The sequence below is a fragment of the Lissotriton vulgaris genome, chromosome 5 (genome assembly GCF_964263255.1).
Source record: "Lissotriton vulgaris chromosome 5, aLisVul1.2, whole genome shotgun sequence".
Taxonomy (NCBI): Eukaryota; Metazoa; Chordata; class Amphibia; order Caudata; family Salamandridae; genus Lissotriton; species Lissotriton vulgaris.
Genome location: NC_141693.1, coordinates 14,980,860 through 14,997,156, shown reverse-complemented (window position 1 = coordinate 14,997,156; position 16,297 = coordinate 14,980,860). Strand labels below are relative to the sequence as shown.

Genomic DNA, 16,297 nt, shown 5'->3' with positions numbered 1-16,297 from the left:
AATCCAAGGAAATCCTGTCTCTGGGAACCCTAACTATACTTACAGAGTGGCTAGCGCCGCTCTGTAACAACGATCCTTGATTCATTTTTTTCAGGGGAGTCTAGGGCGGGGTGACCTGGATGAATCCCACTAGGTTTTCTTACTCAGAATGCCCTTCGAACCGCAGCCTTTGGCTAAGCTCACACAATTTCCTCACACTTATGTGAGGGAAACTTCTGAAATCTGCATGGACCTGCAAATTTCTACCACCAGCATTCCCACAAATCTCCCTATAAAAATGTACTCCACTTCTGTGGCTGGGCCTAGAGCCAGTGACAGGAACAGATCAAACCAGGGACCAAAAGAAGTCAATATGTGCACCACCCTCACAATCAACCGCTACACACCAAAGTGCACTTACCGTACACAGTGTCCGGTAGGATGCTGTGATACACCTCATATTTGTACATTTTCTCATCATCTCCTTCCTGAACTTCCACTGTTTTCTTGGCCTGGTAGGTTCCGTCAGGGTTTGGCAGGATTTCGCTCGATTCCCAGGGCATCTCTACACCATTCCTGACCCATTTGACCTCAATGTCTCTGGGATAAAATCCATAGGCGTAGCCAGTCAGAAGGGTGCGATCGCCCTTCTTTCTTCGTGTAACCATTGTTTGAGGGGCAACTGGAAGGAAACACAATAAGAACAATTACACAACAATCACCTTAGGATTTGCCCAGTACGTTATTTGGAGTTACTACCAGCGACACTTTTCTTCAGCACGTGCTTTGACTACCCCCTTCACACCCTTCCAGGACGCCATGAGCACCTGCACAGAGGAGGGACCTGGGTAGAGGGGCTGCTAGGAGAAGCCTCACTACAGCCATCTCAGATCACAGACTCAACTACATTGGTAGCTCCATCCTACAAAGAACTGAGGATGCTACTAGGAGCTCAAAGAAAGGACCAAAGACGGTGACAGATGTTGGGGCTAACCGGAAGAGGCTCGATGGAGGAGAAACAAGATGATGTCAAAGTAGCGTTGCTGGATACAGACCCGGTTACGGGATTACAGGGAACCTCACATCCAATTTTTATAATTAATTTATCAAGCGATTTACCAAGAAGAGGCTGAGGCAATAGGACACCGCACACAACACAAACACAGGTTGCTTGTTATTCAAAAAACTGTGGTGCTCGAGTCAGGAGGACCAGCCGTCTTGTCTACAAAACCGGGAGAAAAATCTCTGTCAGATTTAAATAAGATGTGACTCACAACCCACACCCCAACAATTATTTGGTTAATAACACTCTGATTAATCACAGCAGCAATTGGCCCGCAAATGCACAGACTCAGAGAATCTTTTTTTGATAAAAGGAGATTCTTTATTCATTAAGTCTTTTAAAACATATCCTTTTCGTCTTGGATTCTTGCTGTAGTCAAAGCGTTTTGTACAATATGTTATGTTATATGACTTTTATATAGCACAAATCACTATCAGGTCTCTAAGCGCTTCTAGAGAAGAGTGAGCAAGTCACTGGGGCAGAAATGTCATGGCAGTGGCGGTAGCAGGAGTTACGCAGTTGTTAACGCCTCTAAATAGGAATGTTTTTAAAAGCTTCCTAAAGGTGAGCAGAGCAGGTTCCTTATGCAGGTACTCTGGCAGATCGTTCCAGATCTGCGGGAGGGAAACAGAAAACGCTCTACCCCCTTTGGATTTAGAGATGTACCTGGGGGGAGCTAATCTACAGGCCTCAGATGATCGCAGAGCCCGGCCAGGAACATATTTCTCCAAGCGATCTTTTATATACTTGGGTGCCTGACCGTAGATTGCCTTGTGGGCGATACATATACCCTTGAACTGTGCTCTCTGTTTGATAGGAAGCCAATGTAGTTTATGTAACAGAGGGGTAGCTTGTGTCTTTCTAGGGAGTCTAAAGATGAGCCTAGCCGCATCGTTCTGTACCACCTGCAGTCTCCTGATGAGCTTCTGGGGAAGGCCAATGTAAAGGGCATTCCCGTAATCCAGCCTGGAGATGACAGTGGCAGAGACAATTGACTGCAGTGAAGATGTTGACAGGAGAGGAGCGAGTTTTCATAGCTGCCTGAGTAAGCCAGTGCAGGTTCCTACTACAGTGGTAACCTGACAAGACATAGATAGATCAGAATCATTTTTCAGCCCCAGGCTTTTTACGACCGGGACTGGTGCCGGAACTAAACCTAGTTCCGGAGGCCAGAAGAGATCACACCATGGGCTATTACTTGTTGGAATGACAAGCACTTCAGTCTTACACAGATTTATTTTCAATGAATTAGCTGTCATCCAATTTACAGTGAACCTGAGCAGTTTTTTAGCCGACTCATGGGCCTGGCAGGAGTTATTAATCCTAATAAGAAGTTGAGTGTCATCGGCGTATTAAAAACCTGATAATCCATGTGAGTCAGAGTCTCCAAAAGGGGTTGCAAATAGATATTAAAAAGGAGTGGGGATAGTGCAGAGCCTGGGGTACTCCACAGGCCAGGGAGCCCAGATCCGATAACTGCTTACACAGCTGAACTCTGAGTACGGTCAGACAGAAATGACTTTAGCCATTGATATGCTTGCCCATTAATACCCAGATTGGTGAGACGGTTCAGCAGTATGTTATGGCTGACCATACTGAATGCCGCTGACAGATCTAATAAAATCAGGACACTCGGCTGTTTATTATCGGCCCTAACTCTGAGCTCATCCAGAACGGACAATAGCACTAGCTCTGTGCAATGATGAGCACTAAAGCCGGCCTGTCTAGCTTGGAGTAGCTGGTGGTCCTCCAGATACCTCGAAAGTATCTTTAATAAGTGCTGTTCCAACATCTTAGCTAGAAAGGGGAGCTGAGAGATGGGTCTATCGTTTTTTTAAGTCAGGGTATCCGCACCAGGTTTTTTCAGCAGGGGGGTGACCTTGGCTTCTTTGAGATTTATCGGTAAATAGCCCAAATCCAGAGAATTATTTAGCAGTTCCAAGACCTGCTTCTCCAGCCCTGGCAGGGCCATTTGAAAGATCCTCAGGGGGCAGGGGTCTACTCGAGAACCTGATTTGGTATGGTTTGCTAATGATACTAGGGTGGCTGAGACAAGTTTGGGGAAATTAGACAACTGACTGCTGAGGCAGGGAGGGGAAATGGTCTGGTGGAGGAAACTGGGGTCAGTGGGGGTTCTAGCAATTTCCGAGATGATGTCCTTAACTTTCTGGAGGAAAAACTCCTGGAAAACATCACAGTCTAAAGATGCGATTGTGGATTTCTTCTCGGCTTTTTGACTCAGTTCCTTCAGAATGGCGAACGTCTCTTTCTGTTTATTTTCTGCCAGGACAATCCTTCCCTCATAATACTCTGCTTTACTGGCTAAGATAGCTAATTTGTACGTAGAGAGGAGGGCTTTGTAGGCATTTAGCTCTACTGACTCGAAGCTTTGTCGCCACCGCCTCTCAGCTTGACGGAGAAGATTTTTTTTCCCTTAGTGCTTCATTGAACCATGGAGGCCCCTTTCCTTTATCTCTGACTTTTTCTTTCCGTTCCGGTGCCACTATGTCAATAGCCTGCTGTTGATGAGTCAGTATGGCTTCACTTTCATGGTCCAGGTTGGCTATTTCCGTACTAAGGGGCAAAATTAAGTGCAGGGTAGCTATTAAGTGATCTGCCTCAATATTTTTCTAAATTCTTACCTTCCTCCACAGAGGTAGGGCCTGCGGTACTTGACTATCGCTTGGGACCCAGCATCTAAGAAGCGAGTGATCGGACCAGGCACAGGGGCTGATGTCTGTTACCTGTGGCCGAGACTGTGAGGTCCAGATAAGGTCAAGCCTGTGGCCCTTTACATGGGTAGGATTGTTGACCAATTGCTGAAGGTCCATTGAGAGCATGGCGGTCTCAAATAGACCCGCTGCTGACTCTCTCTGTGACTTGTCCAAATGGTAGTTAAAATCCCCCACTACTAAAAGACGTTTATATCTGGAACATAGATCAGTGATGAGTTCCAGAAAAAGCTCATTAAAGCAAGGGGTGGTCCTTGGGGGCCGATAAACTACCATGAGTACGATGCAGGATGATTTCAAGAAGATTTTTACCCCCAAGATATCTACATTATCACAGTTTTCTGCCATTATTTGAATGACCATAAGGCTCTTTTTAAAAAGGAACTGGTCTGTTTTGCCAGAAGGCATCAAATTCTGTTGGAAGTGCTGCGACAATATCTGGGGCTGACATGTCCCCTAACCAGGTTTCCGTAAGAGCCAAAATGTTTATATCCCCATCTTGCAATAGGGAAAAAAACCTCAAGATGGTGCTTTTGTAGAGAACGTATATTAAGCACCGCTACCTTCAAACCCCTTGCTGTAGGGGCATAGGTCTTTCCCTCAATCAACAAATGAGATGGCCTGACCGTAGCCTCCGTGCTGTTAGTCCTCAGTACGTTTTCAGTCAACAGCCTCGCTTGAACATTAGCCTCTAGAATGTGCTCACCCATACAGAGGGGCCGTAGCTTTTCCGCTGTATAAATCAGCGGGAGGGCAGGGGTTCTGGCCCCTGGTCCCGGTCGGGCGCAGACGGGCGAGCCGCCGGCGCGCCCGCTACGCGTCGGCCTTATCAGCTGATTTTGAAGCTGCGGTGGGCAAGCCAGTAGAGAACTAGAGCACGTCTAGAAATGGCGGAGTAAACTGTGCTGCCGGAAGTGAGTGATTCCAAAATGCAGCCGTAACCGTCACCCGAGCTCCCTCCACTCAATCAGCACTCTATAACTGCGGTGGACCGGGGAGAGGTGATCGGCATGCGGCAAGTGAGTAAAGAAACGAATTTGTAATGCCCCCAACAGTTTTTAAAAAGTCACCATAGGATAACACACAAGTTTAAAAATTGATTTAAAAATATGCACGAGCGCAAGAGCTGTCAGTGTATTCTGCTTTCCGGCCCTACCTTGCTTCTTCAGGGCTTGTTCAATGTATATCCTAGGGTAGTGGTTCCCAAACTGGGGTCCACGGACCCCTAGGGGTTCGTGACACATTCCCAGGGGGTCTGCAGACAGCAGTTTTAAAAGCACTGCAAAGTTCCTTGTATAATGAGCAGTTTTTGGGCAGCAATAAAAGTTGCACTATAACTCCGGTGATTAATGTACATGCTGCAGAGAGATGGGGGTTTTGTCCAGTGGCAGCTTTGACTCATCTAAGGAAGTGCAGATGGTTAATATGCCTGCTGCAAAGAATGTCTACCATGCATTAAAAAAAATTTGTTTTGTGCATAGGTCAGTGGGTTCCTGCTTTTGCCACAGAGAATATTTTGTTACTGTGCAATTCACAAGTTCCAATCATAATCTAGCACAGTGAGCTATAAACCTCCGTAAAAGAGCTGCATGCAAAATTCATGGTGGGGGGGCGTGGCCACGAGCCGAGCAAGGCGGACGTGTTCTGAAGTAGCTCCGTCCATTGCCCGCAATATTAGCTAATTATCCTGCCTCACAGTGTTCCCCGGTCGCCCATGCATCCCCTGAACATGACGTGAGTGTGGTGTACAATCGACAATCAACTGCAAGCCCCGACGTCTAGCTAGGAGCGAGGACGACTGGCGCCGGAGAGGCCTGAAACCCCGCTGCAATCCGCGGGCTGGAGTGGAGTAGCGAGCCGGCCTCGGTGAGCGCTGTCGGAGCTGCGGCGCGTGGGGACCATTTGAGTGGAGCCGAGCCTTGAGGCGTCAGAGTGGCTGGAGTGTGTCTACGCCAGTACCGCAGATACCCGCGGGATTGGTGTACATGCGGCGCGATGTGGCTGTGATCCCCGAGCCGGCAGCAGGAAAATCCTGGGAGTGACCGGAGGCGGTGACTGGAGCACCGGGGCAGAGGAATACCTCGGCAAGGAGGAACTGAAGGGACAACGGCTGATTCACTACCACTGACCGGGTGCCCTGATTACCGCTGCTATCCATCCGCAGGACCCGCATGCGAGCCCCAGTGACTGCTCGGGCAGAGGTACGTGCCTGTGCTGAAGAGCCGAAACAGAAACACGCCATCTTAGACTTGCCGCGCCGGCCGCCATTACACCACTGGGTGGGAACAGACTATGACGCAGCCAGTGCAGACACAGGAGTGAAACAACATCTAGTGCCTTACAACAGCAGCGAGGTACGAGAACCCTACGCGCCGCCTGCCACGGTCCAGCAGCTGGGGCCCACTTCAGACAGCAGAGACCCGAGACTGGTGAGACCTGAGCGCAAGATAGTGACTACGGAGGGACGAGGGGAACTGGCCTCCTACTCATACGCTGTATAAATCCCGGGAGTGCCGCGAGCGGCGTTAAACGATTCTCCGACTGCGGCGTGGTGCCAGACCTTGTGAGGGAAGACGGCGTAACACCTGCTGCATATCACCTAGGGGCGCAATTGGAACCTGGCGCTGGAGCCGGATACAACACTGTAGACTACAGGTACATCTGCACCCACTCCTACATAAGCATCTGTGGAAAGGCTGTAGGTCCTGTGTGCGCTGTGACTGAAGGACCGCTATGCAAACATTGGCACCCGGCACACAGGGGTGTTTTTGTCACCGCCGCTCTGCAAACGAGGGCCATGGGGAGGAACAGAGCCAAGGCACAAGATCACGGCACCAACGCAGACTTTCAATCCACTGGATCGGAGGATCCGCTAGCCTCCTCCAACATGGAGTTCATCCCACCGACGGGCAAGTGCACGCAGGACGCTAAACTAGACCTTATACTGGCCGAAATAAAGGCATCCAGGGAACTACTAGAGCTGCGTATGGACAACGTGGCAACTGGCCTGTCACTTCTTAGAGCAGATCACAATAAACTGGCGGAAAAGGTCTCGGAACACAAGATCGCGCTTGATGATCTGATCCCACAACAAACGTATCACTCCACGAAAATAGAGCATATGGAGAAACAGATCAAGCTGCTCTGGGATAAGATGGACGATGCTGAACGGCGGGCCCGCCGCAATAACGTGTGAATTTCGGGAATTCCGGAGCGCAGTGAGGGGAGGAATCCCACACAATTCGTGGAAGACTTGCTGAAAAAGGTTGTGGGCCCACAAGATCTTACCCCGCTATATAGTGTGGAGAGGGCGCACAGGATGCCAGCGAAACCACCTAGACCGGGAGCACCGCCACGCCCGCTAATAGCGCGCCTTTTACATTATAAGGACAGAGACTCAGTGCTGAGAGTGGCGAGGGAAAAGGCACCGCTGAGGTATGAGGATAAGACCATCTCAGTATACCCAGACTTCACCCCGGCAGTACAGAGAGCCAGATCGACATTTCTGGGGATAAAGCGTAAATTACGAGATAGGAACTTGAAATACGCTCTACTGTTCCCAGCTCGCCTGAAAATAATATATGAAAACAAGTCGCATTTCTTTAAGACACCTGACGAAGCTGCAGAATGGATGGAAATAACGCTATCACCGCCGAACACGCAGGATCCGTTTGACGAAGACCGGGGCGGAGAACCCTCACGCCAGGGAGAGCAGCAACGGACTGACACACGTGAAGAACGCGTGAAGGGATCAACGGCAAGTGGAGGGACAACATCGGCCCGATCTGGAAAGACAACAGAGATAGACCAGCTGACAGAGGCTGCACTGGCTGCACATGATGCGAGAGGCGAATCAGATGTAGGCAGCCGCTCTGTCGGGATCGGCAGATAGCCTGCAGCTCTTTCCCAAAATCACAGCCCAAGCAGCGAATGAAATCTGATTGCACCATTAGAAGACTCCGGTTGGTAAAGTATGGGCCTTGAGCAGGAAGCGGGGGTGAGGGACACGATAGCTAAGGGCCAGCTGAAGTACCACCAAAAGGCTCTGGGCAGGTATCAGTGGTTCCCACTCCCCACCGCATAGACATGTTACGATTTACCTGTTGCCCATGTTGGGCAACACTGTTTGGACCCCAAGGGTTTTCGATTGGGGACCTTGCAGTAGTAGGGTTACACGTTGTTTTGGCACCTGTGTCGTTACATGTCACACACTCAATCATTAAGGTACAGAGCCCGCTAACCATATCTACCGCAGACCAAAATGGGGACTCTTAACACCTATAAAATGTGCACCTGGAACGTACGAGGTATGGGGTCAGTCCACAAGAGACATAGACTGTTGGCACAACTCAACCAGAGAAATGTTATGATAGCTTGCCTGCAAGAGACTCATCTGAACAGTGCAGAAAGCGTGAAATTACTCAAAAAATGGAAGGGACAACAGTTTGCTACCTCTTATTCTGTGTTCTCGAGGGGGGCAGCTATATGGCTCAGGAACTCAGTTCCCTTTAAATTGGTGGATGTGAGACTGGATACTGAGGGAAGATACGTATTCATCCGTGGGATGCTAGATGGCTTACCTGTAGTGCTTGGCAGTATTTACGCGCCGAATTCAGGCCAGTCGGACTTTTTGTCCACCGTCAATAGAGTTTTGGCAGACTGGGCAGAGTATCATTGGATTATAGGTGGGGACTTTAATGCAGTGTTGGATATCTCACTAGACAGGTCACATCCGCCTCTACAGGCCACTGAGAGTAGGAGACAGGCTGACGCGCTTGCGCAGTGGGCGGAGGGATGGAATCTGGCTGATGCATGGCGTTGTAAACACTTGCTGAATAGAGAGTACACCTTCTACTCGCCGCCCCATAAGCTCCATACCAGGATAGACCGTGTTTTTTGCGCTAAACCATTGATGGGGGAGGTGATCACAGCGGAACATATGGGCAAAACTTTCTCTGACCACAACCCGGTAGAAGTTACGGTACAGTGGGGGAAGGTCCCGATGCCTATACCAACGTGGCGTCTTGCACCAGACTAGCTAGAAGACACGGTCTTTCGGGCATCGCTTGCTGACACAATAACAAACTACTTTGACATAAACACTGGTTCGACTGGTTCGCGACAAATAGAATGGGACGCCTTTAAGGTGTCCATCAGAGGGGAGGCGATGTGCATACGGGTGGGCATGAGCCACACTGTCATGGGGAGACTTCGGGAGGTAGAGGGGCGCCTGGCTATGCTAGAAAGCGAAGCTGTGGGAACGAACATACCTTTCACACCACTGCAAGAGGCGCGTATCCAACACGCCGAGCTCCTAGAAGAGCTGAGAGTGCTGGATTATAGAGATTACACATGCCGCCAACACGCGCAAGCAGAGAGGTCCGGACCCTTACTAGCCCGATTGATACGGGATGATCCGGTGCATCTGCCTATAATAGAGGTCACCGATCAAGGAGGGTCACCAGCCACGACACAAATAGACATTAACACTGCATTTAGGAACTACTATGAAACACTGTATGGCCCACATAGTCCACTGTCTGACACGACATTTGAGGAGTTTATGGAGGGATTATATTTGCCCCGGCTAGAAAAACACCAGAGTGAGGAGCTGTCACGCCCTATCACGGTTGCAGAGATACGCCAGGCTGTACGCGCACTCCCGCGGAATAAAACCCCTGGAACGGACGGCCTCCCGGCTGAATTCTATGAGGTCTTTATTGATCTCCTAGCCTCGCGTCTACAGGTGGTGTACCAAGAAGCGTTACGAACGAGGGGACTGCCGCAATCATTGCTACAGGCCCTGATAGTGTCACTACTGAAGCCGGACAGGAACGGTTTAGACCTGGCTAACTACAGACCCCTATCCTTATTAAATACGGATTATGAAATATTGAGTAAGGTCCTTGCGACGAGGCTAGCACAATATATCCCACAGCTGATACACCCCGATCAATGCGGCTTTGTGCCTGGCAGAAGCACGGCTATGAACCTGCGGAGGCTCAGCCAACTTATGCTCTGTGACCGAGCACAGGCGGGACGGAGGGCTATATCTCCCCAGATCTGAAGCAAGCGTTTGATTCCCTCAGATGGGATTATATGTTTGCGACATTCGCGAAGTTCGAGATACCACCCGAGTATATTACCTGGGTTCAGTTGTTGTATACCCGCCCAACGGCCAGGGTCCGCACAAACAGGTGCATATCGGCGCAACTGAACATAATGAAGGGAACGCGACAGGGATGCCCGCTGTCCCCGCTATTATTTATCTTGGCACTAGAACCACTGCTCTGCAAACTCCGTAGATCGGCGCACCACAGGGGCATATGCAGAGATGGGACTATTCACGTGGTATCGGCTTATGCTGATGATATTATCATTTACTTAAGAGATCTGAGGGGGGAGTTGGACCCTGTTACTGAAATATTTGAAACCTTTAGAACACTATCGGGACTCACCATTAGCGAGCACAAGTCCTACGGGTTCTGCTTCTCCACTGCAGGGGCGCCCGCCCGGCTGCCCTTCGCGCCGCACATTTTCCAGATGGCGGAGACAACCTTTTCGCTACCTGGGGATACAGGTATATAGAGGTGCAAGGGATATGCTCGATGGAAACCTGGGCAGGGCATCCGCGGCACTGAAATCGCAAATACAGTTCTGGACCGCGTTACCACTATCGGTAGCTGGCAGAGTGGCCATCTCTAAGATGGTAGTACTACCCCGCCTTCTTTACTACTTCACGAGCCTACCATTCATGATCCCTGCTTCCATGTTTAAGCTGCTAAATACCCTACTAACGGAGCTGGTGTGGGGACCGGGGAGACGACGCATTAGTCTAGCTAAACTACAGCTCCCCACTTCGGCGGGCGGAATGGGGGTCCCGGATTTCCAAGCGTACAACTACGCCTGTCAACTGCAATGGCTGGCCTACTGGTTGGCGGGACGCAACTTGCATGAAATAGACATGTCAGAGGCGGACCGGAATAGGGAGAGGATTCACACCCTGTTACTACCAAGGGCGGAAGTCCCAAGGTCAACGCCCCCCTTGCTTAGACTCGAGATTAGCTATTGGAGGAAAGCAGTGAAATACACGTCCCCTACATCCTCTTATGCACCCACGATACCACTATTAGGACTCCCTGTAGGATTGGGCACACTATCGAGTCAAGTGCTCACTGAGTGGCACCATGCAGGAGTGACACAGATTGGGGATTTGTTTGCGGATGGTCAGGTTATGCCCTTCGAGGACTTTCGGAACATGCATCACACCTCGGGAGGACTGTTTCTCTTACATGCTGGGGTACGTCATTATATAGCACAGACATGGGCGCCGACCGGAGAGGAACCGCTCACGAACCCGCTACTAACAATGCAGTACCTGATGGGATCGGGCAGTCACCTAACAAAATGGATAATGAATGGTATACGGGAGGGCAGGGTGATACCATTGCAGCCATTGCGAGACAAATGGGAAGGCGATTTAGGGAGGCCAGTCAGGGATAAGGAATGGGAGCGTATTCTCAAGTTCCCGAGGAAGGTGTCGAGAAACCCGAAATTTAAGTTCATACAGCTTATGATATTGCATAGGGCGTACTTGACGCCCCACCGCCTACACAAAATGTTCCCCAACACAGCTGACACATGCCCCAGGTGCGGCGCAGATGATGCGCGATTAATACATATGCTATGGGATTGCCCGAAGCTGGGATACTATTGGAAGACAGTTCAAGATGCCTTCGCCTGGCTGGCTCCTTCCAAACCATATGCTGCATTAGATTATGCTATACTGGGACTGGGCCCTACAGAGCGGAAGAAGAGCGTAGCTACACGTTTCACAGACCTAGCCTTGCTCCTTGCTAAGCGTACCATAACAATGAAATGGAAGTCGGCTAGACCGCCAGATCCAGAGATGTGGAGAGCTGAGGTAGTGCGCTGGGGGAAGGCTGAGGGCTTGACATTGCAAGGCGAAGAGCGTAAGGGACTCAGAAAAACCCCAATATCACTAGATTGGAACACTCTACTGGGGTCCCTTGAGGCGGGTGACGGCACTACATCTGACGGTTTAACCGCAGATGCCTAGGTGTAAGGCGTCGTTTGAGTATAGCCAACCCATATTATGGATGTCGTGAGTTGTTCCGGGTGCAAGGAACAGAATCAGCATATGATTAGAACTGTTTATAGTCCTCTGTAAGGTTAAGACGGGATAACAACAGTGAACTGATTGTACTAGACTAGACCGAGTACCACAAATGACTATTGTGACTACATGTAAGTGCCACGGGAGGGAGGGGAAGGGTGGGGGATGTTTCATTGGTACTAACTGTAGTTGTATAAAATGAAAATGCTTAATCACTAAACGGATACGACAAGCATGTAAGAACTAAGTAATGTGCAAATTATGTTTATGTCGAACCTAATATGATTACTCTTACTTATACTGTCAATAAAAAGATTAAAAAAAAAAATGCAAAATTCATGGTACAAGTTAGGAAATTATGCTTTTTCCCAGTCTTTCATTATCCCGATGCTGCTGAAAAGGTTTGTGGGTATAAAAAAAATCCTTATTATTAAAGTCAACGCTAACCCCTGTGTTAAGTTCTGACTCCTGAGTTTGTGCTTCTCCAGAGCAAGCACTCTTAAAAAACGCCTACCAGTATGGATGACAAGCGAATCCTACACCTTGTAGTCCCCTTTGCCTTATGTAACATTTTCTATTAATTGATCTACACATATATTATTCATTTTCTCTGTATGTGTGTGATGTAAAGTATTCTGACACCCTACAGTGGTGTGAGAGGTGCTAAAAAATAAATGAAATACATGTGCTATGGAGAGATGAGAGGCACTGTTGGATGGTAGTAGTGAGGGAATCATTGAAGATTGTCAATCATTGAAGATTCACAAAAGATTGTTGAATCCTGGTGCATATAAGGTCATTATTTACTATGCTTTAAAAGCTAATACAATTCAATATATAATGTCAAATGTCTAGTAAAATGCACAATTTCCCCCCAAAGTTTCTATGGGGAGCGCCCCCCCCAAAGCCCCCTTTGTAGTGGTTAGGCTCACTCGCTGCACTTGGTGTGCACTGTACAGGGACTGGTCTGACAACATTTGCCAGAGCAACTTTAGGTTTCCAGTCCAACCTTGGCAGGAGGAGGAGCCTCTGGCAGCAAAATAAAACCAAACAATGAAATGTTAGTTGCTAGATGCAGCACCATCCTTCTCATTAAGATTTTTGCAAAAAAAAGTTAATATACAAAATACTAAAATCTTTAATAATTCGAGTCTACTTTTTGTTTGATGTGCCCCCGAGTGTGTTTCTTTTTTTCGAATTACAGTTTTAATGTTTGACATTTAAATCATACAAATTGCTTGGGGGTCCCCGGCTTCCAGCAGTGACTCAATGGGGGTCATCAGGAGAGAAACGTTTGTGAACCACTGTCCTAGGGTTTTAAATGAAGATTCTCTATCCAAAAGTCAAGAGCACCAGATAGTGCGCTATTGCAACAATCTGTATAGACACCTGAAGTTCCTGCAAACCGATCTAAGAGTGGAAGAAACTAGATGCCCAAATGTTATCAGATATCAACTTTTAAGTTCTTAAATCTATAAATGAACAAAGGTAATAATCCATTGATGGATGAGGTCCCGATAATAACAAACAGCGTGGTCCAAAGACAGAACCTGCACGATGTGGCGTATGGTAACTCCCAAACATTTTATTAACTGTAATTAATTTATCACACGGCATCTTTACCTGTGCTGCATTGAAAGGACTGTTTAGTAAGAACCAGAAAAAAAATGGTTTCAATGAACTGAGCTTGAGTTGAGGTTTCAACACGCTGTAGCCGGAGGAGGCTACCGACTCGGTACCGACTCGCACAGAACATTGATTTACACCTTTTAACCAGAACTCTTGAAGTTAAATAGTACTGTGGATTCTTTTTGTCGTTTATTGGTCTTGTGGTAACTCTATATAAAGTATATGTATTTTTTATATGAAACCTTGTGTGGTGTCCATTTGTAGTGTTGTCACTGGGTTACTGTATGTGGTCACAACTGCTTAATTTACATTGTGTCTGAAATAAGCCTTGACTGCTCACGCCACGCAACCTAGAGGGTGAGCAGGGGTTATTTTAAGAGGGTAATTCCCTTGCCCTGACTAGAGGAGGGGGTCCCTGCTTGTCACAAGTACCTACCTGTGCCAACCATAGATCCCCGATTCTAACATTGGTAGGCAGCGGAAGGGATCCGAATTTGCATTTGTGACTCATATACAGTGATTGGTGAACACTACTTAGTGAGTGCAGACCATAACGCAACCACGTACTTTTGATACTTGCTTTTGCCAGAGATCTCCATTTTTTTTAATCATGCCTGGTTCAGTCAGAGTGGAAAAGGCAGCGTCTATTGGATCTGCTGACTGTGATTGGGAGGAAGAGAAACTAGAAAGCTACACCAACGCCCAGCTCAAGAGCTTCTGCAAAAAGTTTAAAATTTCCACACCAGGAATCTCCAAGAAAGACCAATTCCACAAGGTGCTGAGTGCCTGGATCGAGGCAAGGAATGCCACTGGTGATTTAGTGGAGTTTGAGGATGCAGAGCAGCGATTTGATGGGCCACTGGGTCTTGAGAGGAGGGGCATGCCCTCCCAGTGTGTAGCAGTGTTTCTGCCCGAGGTCTGTCCCCAGAAGAGTTGGCGGACAGGAAAGAAAACAGGATGCATGAAATGGAGATGGCCAAGCTCAAATTGAATGGGCAACTGGAGCTAGAAAGCAAGAAGATGGCTCTAGAGGAAAAGAGATTACAGATGGAGCACAACAAAGTTTTGAGGGAGTTGGATCTGAAAGCTAGGAGCCTAGAGATTACTCCCTCTGGTGGCAGCACACCGTCAGTGCCAGTGGAAGGTAGAGTGTACATCCCCAAAGATGTGGTAAAGGAATTCTTCAAGAATGATGATATTGGGCAGTGTTTCAGAGCCTATGAGGTAGCCATGTCTTCCCGCCGGGTCCCTGAGAGAGATTGGGGAGCAGGGTTGTGGGGAAGGTTCCTAAGCGAGGGTCGGGACACACTGTTGGACTTGCCTTCTGAAGTCCATAATTCCTATAGCCACATGAAAGAGGCACTCTTGACTAGGTATGGTTTGACTCCTGAGCTCTATATGCAGAGGTTCAGGAAGTGCAAGAAAATCGAAGGTAGTACCTGGGTCGAGTATGTCACGTTCTTTTGCAGAGCATTGGATGGTTGGGTAAAGGGCAGCAAAGTTAATGATTTTCAAGGTCTCTTTGATTTGATTGCATGGGAGCACTTGTCTGATAATTGTTTTCCAGAGCTGCGCCAGCACCTGATTGATAGCAAGCTGACTAACCCTCGGAAGCTTGCTGAGGAGACGGACAGCTGGGTCAGTACCAGGGTCCACAAGGGTCACATGGGAGACTCAGCCAAAGGGGGCAGGGTCCCCAGCAGAAGAGTGGGGGGACATGGGTAAACAGAGGGAGTTCCGTAGAGGGCCCCAAAGTAATCCCCAAGGGAAAGGTTCCCAGCCTCCCCCTGAGAAGAAGCCAGTGGTCCCAACAGGTAATCCTGTTCCACAGGGATCCCTGAGATGTTACCGATGTGGGGACCTGGGTCATAGGGCGAATGATCCCGGGTGCCGCCTATTTGGTAAACCAGCACCCACTGGTGCTCCGCCCCGGCAGATGGCTAGTGTAGCCTTTGGGGAGGAGGTGGAAGAACAAGGTGGGCGGGGTCCTGCAGAGATGTCCCTTGTCTCTTTAGGAGACTGTGAGATGGTCCAAGAGAACCAACTGCCCAGGAACACTAAGAAATATGGGCAGTGGGTGACCATCAATGTCCAAAAGGTGGAGGCTCTTAGAGACACAGGAGCCAGTGTGACAGCTGTCAGGTTTCACCTGGTGTCTCAAGAGCAGGTTGTCCCACATGCATTCTGCCGAGTTGTTAACGCCGACAACACAGAGTCATTGTCCAATGACTCAGGTTTCCTTCGAGTGAGGGGGGGGGTCTCCGGTACTCTTCAGGTCCACCATGCCTGTTAACTGTTTGTTGGGGAACGATTTGGAGAACTCCCCTCGGGGAAAGGTGGAGAAGAGTACTCACCTGAGGATGGTAGGTCTGCCTGACTGGGAGTGCGTGACCACCCGGTCAATGGCAGCCAGCAGGGGTGCTCAAGAGGACCTGGAGCCTGAGAGGGAGGCCCAGGAACCTACCTTAGAAAGAAGTGGCAGGGGGCATGGGAGACCGGCCCTCATAGCTCCCACGGCCCAGGAGGAGGTAGACCCTGAGGGGGATGCCCAGGAGCCTACCGGGGAACAAGTAGCTGAACTGGGGGACCTGCCTGAGCTGACCCATTGGCAGCAAGAAGGAGGCCCCTCCAGGGAGGAATTCTGCACGGAGCAGAGAGAATGCCCTTCTCTTGAGGGCTTGCCGCAGCAGGCTGCAAGCAAGGCAGCAGGTGATCGGTCCGGATCACATTGGATCTATTGGGAGAATGGTCTCCTGT

At 49.1% G+C, this 16,297-nt stretch overlaps 1 protein-coding gene across 1 annotated transcript in view; it reads right to left on the bottom strand.

The window, feature by feature from the left end:
• Window positions 1-16,297, bottom strand: part of LOC147710000 (class I histocompatibility antigen, Gogo-OKO alpha chain-like) — a 341,396-nt gene that overhangs the window by 148,311 nt on the left and 176,788 nt on the right. The window contains exon 4 of the mRNA XM_086920677.1: window positions 401-661. Within this exon, the coding sequence (XP_086776803.1) occupies window positions 401-661 (261 nt within the window). The remainder of the gene's footprint in view (window positions 1-400; window positions 662-16,297) is intronic.